This window comes from Simochromis diagramma, unplaced genomic scaffold, assembly GCF_900408965.1.
Source record: "Simochromis diagramma unplaced genomic scaffold, fSimDia1.1 OVJJ01000355.1, whole genome shotgun sequence".
NCBI lineage: Eukaryota > Metazoa > Chordata > Actinopteri > Cichliformes > Cichlidae > Simochromis > Simochromis diagramma.
This window is the reverse complement of record NW_024387174.1, coordinates 1,515,208-1,531,773: the sequence shown is the minus strand read 5'-3', so window position 1 is coordinate 1,531,773 and position 16,566 is coordinate 1,515,208. Positions and strand designations below refer to the sequence as shown.

Here is a 16,566-nt window from a genome sequence, read left to right as displayed (position 1 = left end):
GCCTCCTTTGCACGCTTCGCCTCATTTTTTTCACCACAGACCTGCTGAAAAATGAGTCCCCTGTGTTCATTACAGTTCGTTCGCCGAGTCTCGGTCTTGCTGCCTGCAGAGAAAAGAAAAGGCAGTGTAATTGCTTTTCAAAGACTTTACAAAGTGAGAATTGGTGGGGCGGTTCATTCAGCCGGAAATCTTTAGAGACCTTTTTTTTTTCCAACCCATGCATTCGATTTGATTTTAATAACATGTTGTCTGTCTGTCAGCACACATTGATTTGTGTCTCTGGCACAGCGGTGACTCAGCTGCCCCAACTCTGCAGAGAATTAAACTTTTCACAGTCACTTTTTGTTTACCTTATCGCTGCCGCTCTTCTTCTGGTGCTTTTAATTGTCCCCAAGGGGAGATAAAATGAGAGCACACATTTACACTCAGACTTACCACTAAATACTCGTTAGTAACAAACTAATAGAATTTAACTCGAGATTTGTATCACACAGCAGGTCGTATGATTAGAAAGATAATGCCAGTAAAAATGCTTTCAGTGACTTTCAGTGCAGGTGAAGCTTCCAGGCAGCTGCAGCAGCTGCTGTCTGCATGCCTGTCAAAGAGGCCACGCTGCTTACTTTAAACTTTCACAAAATCCAAACAGGTGAGTTAAAGATCACTGCATCACCACAAAGGAGAAATTTAGCTGTAGAGGCTGTAAACCGGTAATTTGATCATGAATTGGTTCTCGCACAAACACAAACTTATTTATTAGGAAATTAGTGATACATAAGTGACAGTCTAATAAAACAATAGAATTTCAGTCACTGAAACAAAAGCACAAACCTGCCACATGGTCTGTAGCAAAAAACAACTCAACATTAGTTGTGAAAAATCCTCCAAAAAGCACCAACAGCACAAACACAGCGGTGAGATCCAGTTTAATGAGCCAAGGTGAAGCCAGCCAAGACAGTGAGCGGGTACAGCTGCACACATCTGGACAGCTGTCAGTCAAAGCAGCCCTGCCCCCAAGTCCACTATCCAGTTGGATGAGTTATAAATAATAAACCATCATCACAGTTATTATATGACACTTTTTAAAAAATATATTTATACAAAGAATCAAATACACACAATGAAAGAAAATCAATGGGTGGAGAGATGTTATATAAAGGATTAATAGCAAAAATCACCTTGATAAGCAGACATCAAGCATACAGTTGCAGGAAGAAATTCTCCAGATTATGGCCCATCTTGCAAGTCCAGGAGAGGTTTCCAGATGCCCTGAGAACTGCTCAGAGACTTCCCTTTGCAGCAGCGAATCTTTTTGGAACAAAGAGGTGATGGGGATTTCCATTCTTGTAAGATTTGCCTCTTTGCAGCAATCGTCCCTATCCCCGTGTTTCCTTTGGTGAGATGGAAGTGGCCTATCAGAGGAGCCAAAGGTGGCCAGGGTGCAGTCTAGTTGGCCCAGGCCTCCCTCAGACGGTTGGCATTAACCGGAATAACAAAAACTTTGGCGAACCGGGAAATCAGATGTTTAGAGGTTGGTTGACCAACAAAGATAACAGAGAATATGATTTTTAGGTTTAGCGTTAACATCGGGGATAGACCCACGCATAAATGTCTAATTTGTAGATACTGAAAAAGTTTGAGCTGAAACAGCGCAATCCCCTCCTTTTCCCTTTGACACTTTTTAACTTGAACACTATCCCTTATGATAAAGCCACCGTGTTGATATATCGATCAGAGATTATTACGTTAAGGTTATCTGTGTTTTTGCTTAAAGTGCAGGAAGAGGTGACAACAAAACAGCTTCTTGATGCTGTTTTTCTTCCAGTCGTCCATTCTTCGTCGCTCTCCTTCACCAGCTCAGTAATACCTGATGCCACTGGTCCGCAAACACACCCGTTATCACTAGTCCTTTCAAATTGCTGTATTGTCCTCTCTTGCCTCCTTGATGATCAAATCTCCAATGTTCCTTTGCCTTCCAAACAAAGGTCGAGCAACCTATGAATTATGAATGTCAGGAGAGGAGAGCCGATATCATTCTGCTTCTAATTAAAAAGGACACGATTAAAAATGCATCCATTAGAATAGTTTGACTTCTAATCACTTGTTGCATTATTAATCAGGATGTTTGTTGTTCTGTGATTTAGATACCAGAGCACTGGGTTATTAATAGGCTCCCACACCCCTGAGGAGGTTTTGATGATCTTTGGAATCAATTAAAACTCAGCATCATTTATTCCACCAGGTAGCTTCGTTTTTTTGAAGGTTTTATTCCTGAGTGTGTCAGTCGCTTACTAAATGGCACTTCAGCAGAATTTAATCTGTTAAACTGTTGTTCAGTAACAGCTTCAGTCAAGTTTTTATTTTGACGCCACATTTTTAGTTTCTTCGTCTTCTAGTAAAGCTTTTATTTTGAAACATTTAGAGGAAAATCGTATAGAATCAAAAAGGATCCCAAAGCAAAGTTGAAGTGAATGATTGAAATGCAACAAAGTGTTTGAAAGCAGAGCGGCTGGAAACACACTGAGAGCTGTCATGCAAATTATGGCGTGTTTCTGAACGTCTTCGAGGCGTTTCGAGTACAACTGTCAGCGTTGGAACATTAAACTCACGCCAAATTTCATAATGACCCAAGTGGAAAATGGAGTGGAAAGTGAGTAAGTGGAAGTGGAAAAATGAATAAATGTGACTTCAGGGAAAGACAGAAAAACATATCTGTAGAAACAAAAGGTTTGTTACAGACACTTGTGCATCAAGCTAACTGATTGGTTGATCCAAATATTTTTGGCAAAGGAAAAAGAGGAGAAGAAAATGATGGTCTTAAATAACATCTCTGCCCCTGTTTTTAGACTAAAAGTTCCTGACACCTCCCCCATGTTTTAATGTCATCATGGCAGCAGACATGCTGCATCAGTGCCGGGGCAGCCAGCACTCGTCCTAAAGCATGCAGCTGCCCTCCGAGTTCTTAGTGCTTGGAATTCTTTTGCCTGGAGGCCTTTCTGCGGTAATCTCAGAAACTACTGCATCTGACTTCAGTGACTCATAAAAGACAGTTTCGGATCAACATCAGATCTATAGCTCGAGCAGAACTTGGTTCCTGGAACCTTGATTCTAAGCTGTAGCTGATCATCACGATGAGATAATCAAACAACAAACTGTAGATAGACGGAACATCTCTCTGCTTTAAATCAATGTTAACATTTTTATTTGGGGGTTTTTGTCTGTACTTTGGAGGCATAAGTCGCCATATTTGTATGAGAGAGTGATGGTGCAATGCTAAATGCATACACGAACCCACAGCAAGTCATTTGATATGTTATTATTTTATTATTTTTATTTTTAGCACAATCCAAAGTAAACGATGACTGCAGCATCAGGAAAGGGACAAATCAAAATGCATAACACTGATGGTCACCGCTAAAGCCAGACATGAATATGTTGGGCTCAACGTGAGTGTCCACCGAGATTACAACGTCAAGTAAAGTTTAGAGGTAAACAGCACTGAGAGCACAGTGAGGATAAGTGAAAGATATCAACTTGTAAATTTACATGATTGAATGATTTACTGAGGCAGTGCTCTCCATCGAAGACAGAAATGATGCAAACGTTGCCCCCCAGCTATATGAAATCCCACACACCTCGAAGCAGAAAACGCGGTTAACAAACAACACTGATAACCACTTATGTGATCGCCACCATCTCCGCCTGGGGTTTTAGGGATTGTTAAAAAAAGCTAAAGAAAGCCCGGCTCTGTCGAACTGGCTCCACAGTACACCCCGCTGAAATGTACATGTTGTGCTGAAATAATTAAATTTCATTTCTCCAGGGTTTGACATAACTTGGCTAAATATAGGTTATTCTAATCCAAAACATTATGATGTTTGTGCATCACCCAAACCTCTGTAAACGCCCGGAGATGCACAGTATAAAATATGATGTCAGAGTTGCTGTCACAGCCCGTAAGCATCATCCTCAGCAGTGTAGCCCTGTAGTCTGTGTTTGTGTTTTACATTCCAGTTTAGCTCTCATACATTTTATTATTCTTAACCCTTATCAAGATTTTTATTTCTTTATTTAATCTAATTAAAAATTTGCTCAATGGGATGAGAAAGGTCTTTTTTTCTTCAGATCACAGATGCATGATCCAATTTAAGTACTAAAGTGAACTGAATACTTAATTGGAGGTGATGAGGAGTGTTGATGGTGGAGCATTACTGCCTTTAGTCACCCATCTTTCTATTTAGTATTAGAAAACTCCTCCTGAAGTATGTTAAGGAGGCTTAGTTTGCAGGAAAAAGTAAAGCCCAAACAAACCTCGGAGCTCCGGCTGCCCTGAAAAGGCACCGGGAATAACCGAGCAATTAAATTAGTTCGACTTTTACTGAGTTCCACTTTGAAGGCGCTGACATTTGACTGAGCTCATTAAGCTTGTATGATTTCACAATAAAGTCAAAGGCTTATTTTTATAAGTGTGTAATTACATTAAAATGATAACAGACAGAGAGAGTCACCCAGCTTCTCCTGAATTATTACCTCCAAATGTTGAACTCTGGACAGACGTTATGTTTTCTAGCTCATCATTAAAATGCCTCCATAATGGCACAAAGAGCGACTGCGTGTGAGGACATGCTACTGCATGTCAGCACGCCTCCCGCCCGGTCACGTATCAACAGTGCCCCCTAGTGATGAGCACTGTGTAATGCACAAAACTGTAAGGTAATGATTGCTGCTGTGCGGGCTTTTCGGTGCTTTGTTTTAAAGCTCCAAAAAGTGTTTTACCTCCAAACTTCCTGTCAGGGATATGATTGACTACAGCTGACAGCTGCTCTGTGGAAACATAGAAAGGCTTTATTTGAGAGCACTCACCAACACAGAGACTATTGGAAAAATCCAAGGAGCTCAGTGCAGATCTGAGAAAGTGTCATAATCCAACATCATCCATCCAAACAACGGCACAAGTTTTATATGACGTGTATCCTCTTAGTTTATTTTGATGGTCCAAGACAATCCAGGAAGAACTGAGGCCTCCAGAACATCACCATCTACCGTCAAGTGACAGTCACATCACCATGAAGTGAGAGAAGCCCCTGATACTATTAACTGCAATTATTCAGCTCCACAAACTGCACCAATCAAGCTGGTTCAAATCAGCTGATGAGTCGTTATCTTCATTGGCAAATATTGCACATGTCACACTATTTAAACTACACGTTGCTTTTGCCTCTGCAAGCCACTTTGCAACCAACCTCCCCTCAGTCCCTTTGACTTTGTCGCTGTCATATCTGTCGTCACTGATGCCTGTTCTGTTCTTTCTGTGTCTCCTTCTCTCCTGATGTTTCTGCCTCTCAGCTTGAACTTGAACTAAAGTGTTCTTGAGAGAGCTAAAAAGCGGACGATAACCTGGAGCACAGTCTGTTCTATTACAGTTCTCTGTTAGTGTCTTCCCTTAGATATTACAAGTGGAGTGCCCAACACCAAAGTTTAATTTCTGTTTTCATTTGCTGGAAGAAATTCAAAGGGGATGAAAGTGGGGCAGTGTCACATTTGTCTTGTGTAAAGTTTCACTCAGTTCTCTGGAGAGTAAAGCAACGATCGACCTGCTGCTATAATGTCAGCTGTCAGCCAGACGATTGTTTGAATGCGTGGCCAAATTCACCAATGCTTGGTTCTGCACTATCCATAGAGACACAAAACAAGCGACTGAATGAAGTTATCTTGTTTGCGATTCAAGAAAACGTGACACCGTGAGCTCACTCATGACGTGTTTACCCACAGGAGCTGTACTCGCAGTCCTACGATGCCGTGGGCGTGATGTTTGCCTCCATCCCAGGCTTTGCTGACTTCTACTCCCAGACCGAGATGAACAACCAAGGAGTCGAGTGCCTGAGGCTCCTCAATGAAATCATCGCTGACTTTGATGAGGTGAGACTGCAGATTTTCAAGTGTGCCCACTTCTGCTTCAGACAAACATTTTAAACATGCAGAGGACCGTCTCTGATGTCAGCATCTTCTGTTTTTCATGAAAAGCAGATCACTTCACAGCGGGTTAATCCGAAGCCAGAAACAACGAGCACACTCACATACGTGCACAGGTTATCAACAAGCACTGATTTCAGACAGAAACGCACCCGCACAGGAAATAAACACCACAGACACAAAAGCTTGTGGGTTCCACTGATATGAACCCAGATATTAGCTCTCATCCTGTATTGATTTAGCTTTCATGATACAGGGAGGATTTTTAAGCTTCCGTGGCAGCTGCTCCAGACTTACTGCGACTGATCCACCAAAGGTAACTGTTTCTACAGAACTGTAGAAACAGTTACCTTGTTGCATCAGCAAGAAGGAACCTTCAAATGAGAAGAAACCAGTTGATAAAAGAGCTGCTCAATACGTCTCCATGCGTCAGATTCAGTGAGAGTTAGGATGCTTGCAGAAGTTTCACAAAACTTTGCACTTTTTGGTTCCCTGTGGACAGAGTTGAAGTCTACAGGAACTCGTGGTCCTGATCAAGCCTCTGAACCGAAGTCTCTGACAGAAAATGTCAAAGTCTCCTAATAAGCGCAGAGACAGGCAGACACCAGCTGCGCTCTCTGCTGCCTCGGGGCACAATCCTCACTCACTTTCCCTCAAAACAAGAACAGATCTTGCAGTATGAGCCCACGGCAGAGGGGCTCTCACTGCAGATGACAAGATCAGAATAAATGGCTTCGTTTTAGGGGACAATTAGCAAAGAAGTGAGTAAGATTTATTCATCAGTCTGATTGTTTTCCACAGCAGACAATGATACAACGATGAGTTGTGGTTTAAAAGAAACAGATTCCTGTAAAAACGATGATAGTTTTATATCAGCTGACTGCAAAGAGAACCACTTGGTTTGCTGTCATGTCGGGAAAACTGAGCAATAAGCAACTCCACATTTTTGTTTTTGTTCTTTTCCGCTGTTTCCATCCACAGGAACTTGTGTGTTCCCACCATCAGAATCTTAATCAGCTTAATCTTTAGACTGTTTTCATTTTCCCTGGTTTAGATACTTCTGTGCACACTGGTTGGTTAAACTCTGATTAGACAACCACAACAAGGAACCTTTCAGAAAAGAAATAAAAGTCAGATTTGGATTGATGTAAGCTTTTTTTTTTTTTGGCTTATTACATCATATATCCAGAGATTTTTCTTATAAGGCTTACAGAGTCAAGCAAACAAGTTACTGGATTATTCAGGGTTCAGTTACAACCAACTCCAGTGACATATCATCCATTTTAACTCTCTTGGCTCCAAGCAGTACAAATGCTTACCCGAATCATCTCCCAGACACACCCAAATTCATAGTGATAAATTATCCATATACCGTGTTGGGAAGGTCACTTTTAAAATGGTTTCCACTACAGATTACAGAATACTTGGCCCAAAATGTAGTTTGTAATGTATTCTGTTAAGTTACTCAATGTAACGTATTCTGATTACTTGATATATTATCATGCTTTTTACAACTACATGAATGTACTATTGCTGTGGGATTTATTACTATTACTGAAGGGTACTCACCACCAAGCTAACATTGCTAGCTGGCATTAGCTGAGGTTAGTTCATAGACTGCTTTCAGAACTGCACATGATTATTTGCAGCTAGCAGGTTGTTAATGCTAACCATCAAGTCTAACAGTCTGCAGTCTAGTACACCGTAGTACATCGAAGATACTGAAGTGGCACATAACCCAGGTAGCTACCACAACTAAAACAAAGTAGCTGCAGTAGGCTAACGTTAGTTTTTAAAAAATAACTTCCTTTAGGTTGGAGGTGAAGTCTTTTGACGCTGAGAGCAGCTTGGTTGCTGGCAAACAGAGTTTGCATTGCACGGTCAGATTTCCCGTTCTTCTTTAAATGTGAAGTGGCGTCGGAATTTCCAAGTAAGAAAAGCATTCCTGCCCGTGCACTGCTGGCTCTGGGTCCACTGTGTAACTGACGCCACCAACATTAACAGGACGTTTACATTAGAGCCTCTTATGTTAATGTTTGTTTGGGTTTCTGGTAATGCATGGAATTAACAAAATTAGAGAGGGGATAGCCTAATATATGAAACAGGAAAAGACCACTGTGTAATCCATTTATTTCAACAAAGTAACTGAATTCTAATCATCACCTATTTAAACAGTAACTGTAACAAAATACAGTCACTCATATTTTGTATTTTAAATACGTAATGCCGGTACGTGTATTCTGTTACTCCCCAAAACCGCATTTCATGTTTGGTGACACGTTGTGCTTTATTTAGTCATGTCTCAAATCTTGTTGTAATTTGTGGTTTTATTTAGTATTGCAATATGCAAACAAATACTGCTACTTGCCAGATAGTAGAGTGGAAAGCCATGGAAAACAAAATGAGAAAGCTGGAACAGGTATCGACTTTGATGAAATGCTGCCTGCTGAGGATTTGTGTGTTTACCAGGCAAGAGCAGCTCTGACAAAGGCAGAGGCTGACAGAGTGAGGAGGAAATAGCTGTTGCCACATCAGCTTAGTAATTTACTCAACTTATCTTCACATAGTGCAAAAGCAGAAACACAGTGATGTTCAGTTCAGTTTTTTAATTCAATTTAACCAGTAACATGAACGATTATGTCCCCGAAAAAGGTTCCTGGGAGAAAAAACATCACGGAGCCCAAACTCCGTTATCCATGACAGGCGGTGGCAGATGGAAGGATTAACAGAGCTGGAGCTTCTTCACTTGTTGTGGCTTCGGAAGTAAAATATTTGCAAGAACAAGAAAGAAAACACAAATGTTCAAAGTGTCTCTCTGACTTTACAGCTGCTGGGTGAAGACCGATTTCAGGACATCGAGAAGATCAAGACGATTGGCAGCACCTACATGGCCGTCTCTGGTCTGTCACCTGAGAAGCAGGTGAGACCCTTGGGGCCGGCTGTTTTCTTTACTTTACATGAACAAAATAATTTGTATACATTAAATGAAAATAAAAGGTAATTAAGTGGTTTTAAAAATAATACGAAGATTTAATGAATCTGATTTCTAACATTCTGACGTTTCATTTCTCCAAACATGCTGGTTAGGATCCTCACACTAAGAGCGCCATCTGTTAGCTAGTTAAGTGTAACTTTGCTGAAAATTGGTTGTTTGATCAAGGTTTTGCAGCATGGCTGGAGTCAGTACCACATGTGAACTATTTTGATTCTTGTAATTTGGTATTTTGAGGCAGAAGTACTAGAAAATATCAGAGGACTTTTCAGGCTGTGTGGAAGTAATTAAACTAATAAATAAAAATAATGACAGATCCCAGCCCGTCGCATCTGCTCGAGTGGAAGCATTAGATCGTGTGCCTAAAACCTTGAGTGAAGGCTTCAGTATCCACGGCAGTGAAAAGAGTTTTCTGACACAGTTCATCTCTGATGCGCCTGCCCTGCAGCTGGTCCTGATGTTCAGCTGACTCAGACCCTTCTGCTCTCACTCCCACAGCAATGTGAAGATAAATGGGGTCACCTGTGTGCGTTGGCAGACTTCGCCATCGCCCTCAACGAGAGCATCCAAGAGATTAACAAGCACTCCTTCAACAACTTTGAGCTGAGGATCGGTAAGAGCTTTGATGACGAAAGAGTAAAGTGGGTAACATTTTGTGGAGATCATCTCAGTCTAAACACTCAGAGTGGAGTGGACTCAGTTTTAATTTTCAATGACAAACACCAGAACGCTGTGTGAGGACATGTGGGTAGTAGTTTCTGCAGTGCAGGTGAAAGAAATAAAAGCAAACAAAAAGCATTTTTACCTTTTAATGTGGCTGCAGCACAGAAATAATGTTCTCAGTGTGTCACTGCATCAACCTGAAATGCATGAAACTGAGAAAAAGCAACTGGTTGAATTGTTTCCTATAGAAGCAGCAGGGTGTGCTTAGTTTTACCTTGTTTTTCAAAGGACTTCATATACTTTCTGACAATAAAAAGCAAAGATCAGCTGTCTCAAGGCAAACTCAACATCGAGGAGTGCAGATTGCGACAGCAGACTTCTTCGGGTTCTTTCAGTCCTTAAGTGCAGATCAACAAGTACATAAAGAGTCAGATGCTAATCAGTGCAAAATAAAATGAGAAAACAACAACTCGCACAGCTGGATGTTTAGTTGGAGATTCACTGACTTTTGGAGTCTCAAGTGGCCTTTTAAGGAACTGCAGTTTTTAGCACCTCCAGATTTGCATCATTAAAAATGAAAACAAAAGCAAGAAGACCCTTTTTGTGTTTTTAATAAAAAATGGTTCAGCCCCTAACAGCTGGTCCTGTGTGTTTTTGGCAGGTATGACTCATGGCTCGGTGGTGGCAGGCGTGATCGGTGCCAAGAAGCCTCAGTACGACATCTGGGGGAAGACGGTGAATCTGGCCAGCCGGATGGACAGCACCGGCGTGAGCGGCAAGATCCAGGTTCCCGAGGAGACCTACCTGATCCTGAAGGAGCGCGGCTTCGCTTTCGAGTACCGCGGCGAGATCTACGTGAAGGGCATCAGCGAGCAGGAGGGCAAGATCCGAACGCACTTCTTGCTGGGCCGCGTGCAGCCCAACCCGCTCATCCTGCAGCCCCGCAAAATCACCGGCCAGTACTCGCTGGCGGCCGTGGTGCTCGGCCTGGTGCAGTCGCTCAACCGGCAGAAGCAAAAGCAAATCCTCAACGAGAACAACAACTCGGGCATCATGAAGGGCCACCACCACTACAACCGGAGGACGTTGTTAGCACACGGTGGCTCCGAGGTGGGAGGGGGCCATCACGCTGAAGCAGCTGATAAAACTGAGCTGTCCTGAAGAGCAGACTGGAGTTTCAGTTCCACAGATCTCTCAGAGGCAGGGCTGCTCGTCAGCCAGAAATAGTGCCTGCGGTTGAGTTAAACCTAAGTGGGCGGAGCTAAAGAACATTTCTTTCTAGCATGTTCGCAAAAAAACCACAACAAACAAAAGTCCTTGAGGAGCTGTTGCAGTTTAAGCTGCTTTCAGGTCCTGAATTGTAAGTTTATGTTGTACTGAATAAAGGCTGTTTTCTGAAGAGCTACGTAGGCAGGATTCAAATCAGGAATGTCATCTTATCTCCCAGAAATCAAAAAATGCACCAAGAGTGAACAAGAAGGAAAGGCTTCAGTGCTAAACTAAACTGAACACGGCTCGTTAAAGTTTAAATCTACTACTTGTTTAATCTTTAGTGTTACTGGTTGGAAAACTTCAATGAGGAGCTTGTTTTAAGTAAACTGAGATGAAAGCAGTTTTTCCTCATTTTAATCTGAAATAGTCTTTCAGGAGATGCAAATAAATACCATAAAATATAAATACATTCCGTTTGTCATGCAACACCACGTAATATCAAGGAGAACAGGTCAACCAGGATACAGCAGGAAGTTACTGATATTCTCCTCCAACATCCATCCTTCAGAGAAGTTAAATTATTTCATGCACATTTTGAAGGTGTTAAATTTGTTGCACTGAGTTTGGATGGGTCTGAATTTTAGTAGTGATGTCACTGCGAGCACTTTGAGTTCACTATGTCATGATTTTTGCCCCTCTACACATTTATATCACACAATGCAGCTGTAAACGCAGGAGAGCACCAGATCCAGACTTCATTCCAATACAGCGATGACTGAATTAACCTGCTGTGAACATTAGCAAACTTATATTGACTGAGCAGCTGTTCTTTTAAACTTTGTCATAGTTAAGATGAATCAGAACGAGGTCTTGCTTAGTTCATTGACAAATGTGGTTAAAGCCTTTGAAATGGTTACAAAGCAAACTGCTCTATGTGAGCGGTCACGAACTCTTGGCTCGTCTGTGTACGAGTCTTACTGATGGGGCTGCTCGGTATCGTCTTGTCCGCTATAAATTTTCATGTGATATATAAATATCATGTCACTGCATCATTGCTATAGCAACGCCATGCTTTTACGGTACCCAGAGTGTACAGTAATGAAACAAGCCCAGGTTTGTCTGAGGGCGAGAACCGCACAATGGCCAACAAAGCACGTTACTTTACAAAGTACGAATAATTTTACAGCAAAATATTTGCAAAAAATCCCAGTTCCTGCTAAAGGTGGAAACAACAAACAAAGTCACACCATCCAGCACAACCAGGCTATGAAGGAGAGGATGCTAGCAGCTGACGACGTGTGAGTGAGTGTCACTGGAGCACTTGCTAGATACACTTTATATGACAGGAAGAGAAAATGGAAGTTACTGAACTGGTTTAAAAGCTTGACTAAAAATACAACATCCAGTATAGAAAATATGTTTGAGTTTTATATGGGAAATACTGTGTGGCTCCACTTACAAAGTGGACTTACTTTAGTTGTTGTTTAACTAAAGTGTTGAGCGTTTGCTTTGATTTAAAATTTTTAATGTCACAATTGCTAGTCTTGGTAGTCGAGGATGAGTCTGCCAGGACCTTTGCTCCTGGACAGTGCCCGGCACACCACCTGCGGCTGGTGGGCCTGCAGGAGGATGGGCCCATGTCCCTTTTTTGAGCTGTGCCCGGCCGGGCCCCATGGACTAAGGCCCGGCCACCAGATGCTCGCCCTCGAACTCCTACCTGGCTCCAGGGAGAGGCCCCGGTAACCCTATCTCTGACAGGGTGAACTGTTCCCTTGGTCTTGTACTTCTGAGGGGGTCACCCTTGGATCTTCCAAGGGTGAGAAGTTCAGCCATCCGGGAGGGGCTCAGAGTAGAGCCGCTGCTCCTCCACATCGAAAGGAGCCAGTTGAGGTGGTTGGGGCATGTCCCACTGGGAGGAGGCCTTTGGGTTTCCCCCTGATAAGCTGGCAGAGGTGGCCGCGGAGAGGGAGGTCTGGACTTCTTTGCTAAGGCTGCTGCCCCCACGATTCAGCTCCGGATAAGCGGAAGAAGATGGATGGATGGATTAAAATTTCCAGGGAACACATGACATAGTGTTCCCTGGAACTACTTTTGTGCTTAGGTTTGACTTATTCTGGCACTACTATTGCACTAAAACGCTGCTAACATCTGTGCTAGCAGCAGCAACTGGTAGCAAGTCATCAGTGACATCAGCTCGTTTGTTTACTTACACCTATAAATACTGCTGCTTGCAGCAACATTCAATTCAATTTTATTTATATAGTGCCAAATCACAGCAACAGTCACCTCAACGCTCAACATTCAGCATTTTATTCCCTATAACATCAAAAGTTGTAGTTTTTCTTAAAATGTCAATGAAATTTTGAAACAATATCACCTACCCCTACTTAGTAAATTCACCTTTTCAGGTTATGTAATACCTGCTGAAGGCTTTACACTCTCATACTGGTCTACATGTGACAGTTATGCATGAAGAAAAGCCCTGACCCCCAAAGAATAAGCTCTGCAGCAAATGTGCACTCTGCAAGCTTCCAACTTTGATTGTAAATAGAGGACTGGCGTAGCTACCAGAGTGTCACCCAGTGGTTTGTTAATTCTGAAGTTTAGCTTCCATCAACATCTGTTTTTATTTTTTAAAAGCCAGATATGACGATGTTTGGATGTGAAGAATGCAGGGTGGAAAGTTTCAATCGAACAGAAGCTACTGTAGCCTGGTTAGCATCCAATGGCTGTACTGGAGTTTGACTTGTTAACAAGTCTGGTCATACCCCTAGTAATGAGTTAAATTTTACAGTAGTCCTTATGCTCTGCAGCTTCACTGAACTGGGTACATGAATGGTTCCCCTGCTGCAGGTCCTGGTAAAGGCGACCCCGTAGCTCACAGCAGCTTTCCAGATCACAAGAAAGACTCCATCACTGCCATCGCCAGCTGCAGTGGAGCGCTGGTTCGAGTCAGCCTGACTTCAAGACAAAAGTCTTTCAACAGAAACCTGTCCAGTGAGTCTGCCAGCACAGGAAACACTAGATGTGAACAGGCCAATTGCTAGCTGGTTAGCTACAGCTGAATTTTCAAAATAAGGGTTTGTCCACTCAAAACAAGAATGGTGTCGAAGGGATGAAAAAAGCTTTTAAAAAAGTCACTAGATAAACTAGGCCAGCCATTAAAGTAAATCTATACTAATAATTTAAATTATTAAACTATAAAAATTTATACTATAAAGGTGGAAATCTTTTTTCCTTCTTTTTTTTTTTTTTTTAAACCAGGTTGTAAACATGTAAACGTGCTGATTTTTCCTGTATGGAGACTGACTCACCTTTGAAGACAGCCTCGAGTGGTCATTAGAGGAATTGCAGGTTTTGGTATATTAGCTTCGGTTCATTTTTCAGATGCACTTGGCTTTAAAACTTTGCCAGTGTTTTAAAGAGGAATAAAGGGCACTCAGAAAGTTTTTCAGATCTTCAGGATAAACTCAACGCATTTTGGTGCGAAACACTGAATGTACACAGAAAAGCAGGCGCGCAACCAAGAGGTTCACAGATCTGCAGCCAAAGAGAGGTGGAAAAAACTTGCTAATCTCTGAGGTGATTATTGGAATTAGCATTGAGGCTCTTGCTCAATGCTAAAGCATTGAGCATTAGCATTGAGGCTAACTGGATTATATTGTTGTGGTGAACGAGCCTGCTGACTTTTCAACATCATGAATGTCATGTAAAAATGAATGAAAGTCACTTACATGTTTTCACCACAGTGACTTCTTTTCATCGTTCTAGGTTTACCAGGTAGCCCAAATGTGCTCAGAAAAAGAAAAAGAAAATCTCTGGCCCCTCCCACTTTGGGTTAACTCAACCAGTGAGATCATTTCTGGCTCCTGAACATCTCCGCTTTTGATGCATGTTTGAAGAACTGAAAGTTCTCTTTGGAGGAGAAGGAGAAGAGTAGGAGTTGGTTGTGGTTGAGGTGGGAAGGAAGGAGGGAGGGAGACTCATCCACCCTCACCCGTTCGATATCCGTTTGACCGATCCCCTCGGACTGTCTGATGTTCCTCCTGTCATTTCCCCTTTTTCATGTCACCTGACTCCCAACCCATCCCTGCCTATAAACCCCGCCCTGCTCTGACCCTCGCCCGGTGTCGATGTTTCTTTTTTGTATTTCTTTTATATATGAGAACACAATAAAAAGGGGTCTAATTTTTTATACAAACCATGTGTCTGGTTGCCTTTTTGTCCCGTTTCCATGGCTTCCCATAAGAGGCAGGTTTAGATACACCCTAAAATGAAAGTAGAAATCCAAAGGTTTGTGGTGCTGATTATTTATCAACATCTGGTTATTACACAGATGAGCTTTGACTGAGGATTAGCTATACCAAGTGCACTTCAGACATGCGTCTACATTCGTTGCACAAAGCCAAGCACAAAGGTTAGTCAGTGATCGTCATCGAGTCATTAGTATTCAGTATTTCTAACTGAGGGAAATGTCTCAGAGGTTTCTGTGTAACTTCCTATGATGTAGCTGGTTGAATGAAAAGGAAAAGTGCTTCAGTCCTTCCCGTGTCACCTCTTAGCAGAGGATACACCAAACCATCATTTCTGAAAGGAAAGACCACAACACCATCACGTAATTCATAACAACATCTGTGTGTTACGAGGTCGTTTTCTTCTGTGAAGCACTTTGTAATGTGGCTTTAGAAAAGCACTCTATAATTACAGATTATGCATTTTATTAAAACGATCTGAATACATTTAAGATTTGATTGTCGTCTTATTGCCAGCCTTTAGGATTAACTAATTAATTAACCCGACTTAAAGGCAGGAGTCAGACTGGATCGTCTCTCCATCAGGAGAAAATAGGAACTAATCTCATTTCACGTTACTTTGTGAGCTTGTGTTCCATTTTCTTTAAAGTTCCAGCGTTCCAGTGTGAGGCGTCTTATTTTCTGTAATATCAACCAGTTGCTATTTATTTTTGTAAAAGTGTAAGCTGTATTATTCTAACCCTGAAGTGTCTTTGTGAGACCCGTCCCATCTTTTGAATGCTGATGTTATTGAAAAGAGACGGCATTCAGTGCGTCTCCAGAAGAACAGGCAGGTTAAAAAGTATCTGATTCCATTTCCTCATCTTTTATCTTCTTGATTAAAAAGGTTTTGATGAATTCTTCCTTCTCTTCACATCTGACAAGCGTGAAGTGAAGAAGTTGGAAGTGAAGCCAGACTGCTGCACAATCCCAAACCATCTGGACCCCGGCTGAGCTCAGCTGATGGTCGATGATCTGAATCAGAGCTGATCGTCTGCTCTGTTCAGACACAGGAAGGATGCTTTACTGTTCCCGTTTTAACACAAATACCAAACATCAACAGGATGTAGGAGCAGCTCTTTGATGTTTTACTGTAGCGGGGAGAATGAAAGTCTTCAAAAAGACACTGTCCAAAGGCCTGCACACTCACAAAATGCCCCCCAAAATGTAGGAAATGTTAAAGACAAAGTGGCTCTGGGACAGAAACCTCAGCACACTGATAGGTAAGAAGGTGTTTTCAATGATCCCATTAGCGCAGCTTGTTAGCTGATCAAGATTCAGCTGACTCCCCACACCCACTCACTCACCTGTTCCTCATTTTCCAACCATCTCTGTGGATTTATAGAAGCCCTTTCCCACCCGCTGCTGTGTTGCCCTCTTCTACCTCCACAAGCTTTCACCCTCATCTTTCACCTCCTACCATGACAGCTCTGAGCC

At 42.2% G+C, this 16,566-nt stretch overlaps 1 protein-coding gene across 2 annotated transcripts in view; it reads left to right on the top strand.

Moving 5' to 3' along the window:
* The window catches only part of adcy8 (adenylate cyclase 8 (brain)), a 124,855-nt gene extending 109,817 nt beyond the window's left edge, over positions 1-15,038 (top strand). For both annotated transcript variants that reach the window (XM_040049308.1, XM_040049309.1), the window contains 4 exons: positions 5,770-5,916; positions 8,798-8,890; positions 9,461-9,575; positions 10,287-15,038. In XM_040049308.1, coding sequence (XP_039905242.1) covers positions 5,770-5,916; positions 8,798-8,890; positions 9,461-9,575; positions 10,287-10,786 — 855 coding nt within the window. In that variant the 3' untranslated portion in view covers positions 10,787-15,038. The remainder of the gene's footprint in view (positions 1-5,769; positions 5,917-8,797; positions 8,891-9,460; positions 9,576-10,286) is intronic.
* Positions 15,039-16,566: the final 1,528 nt, after the last annotated feature.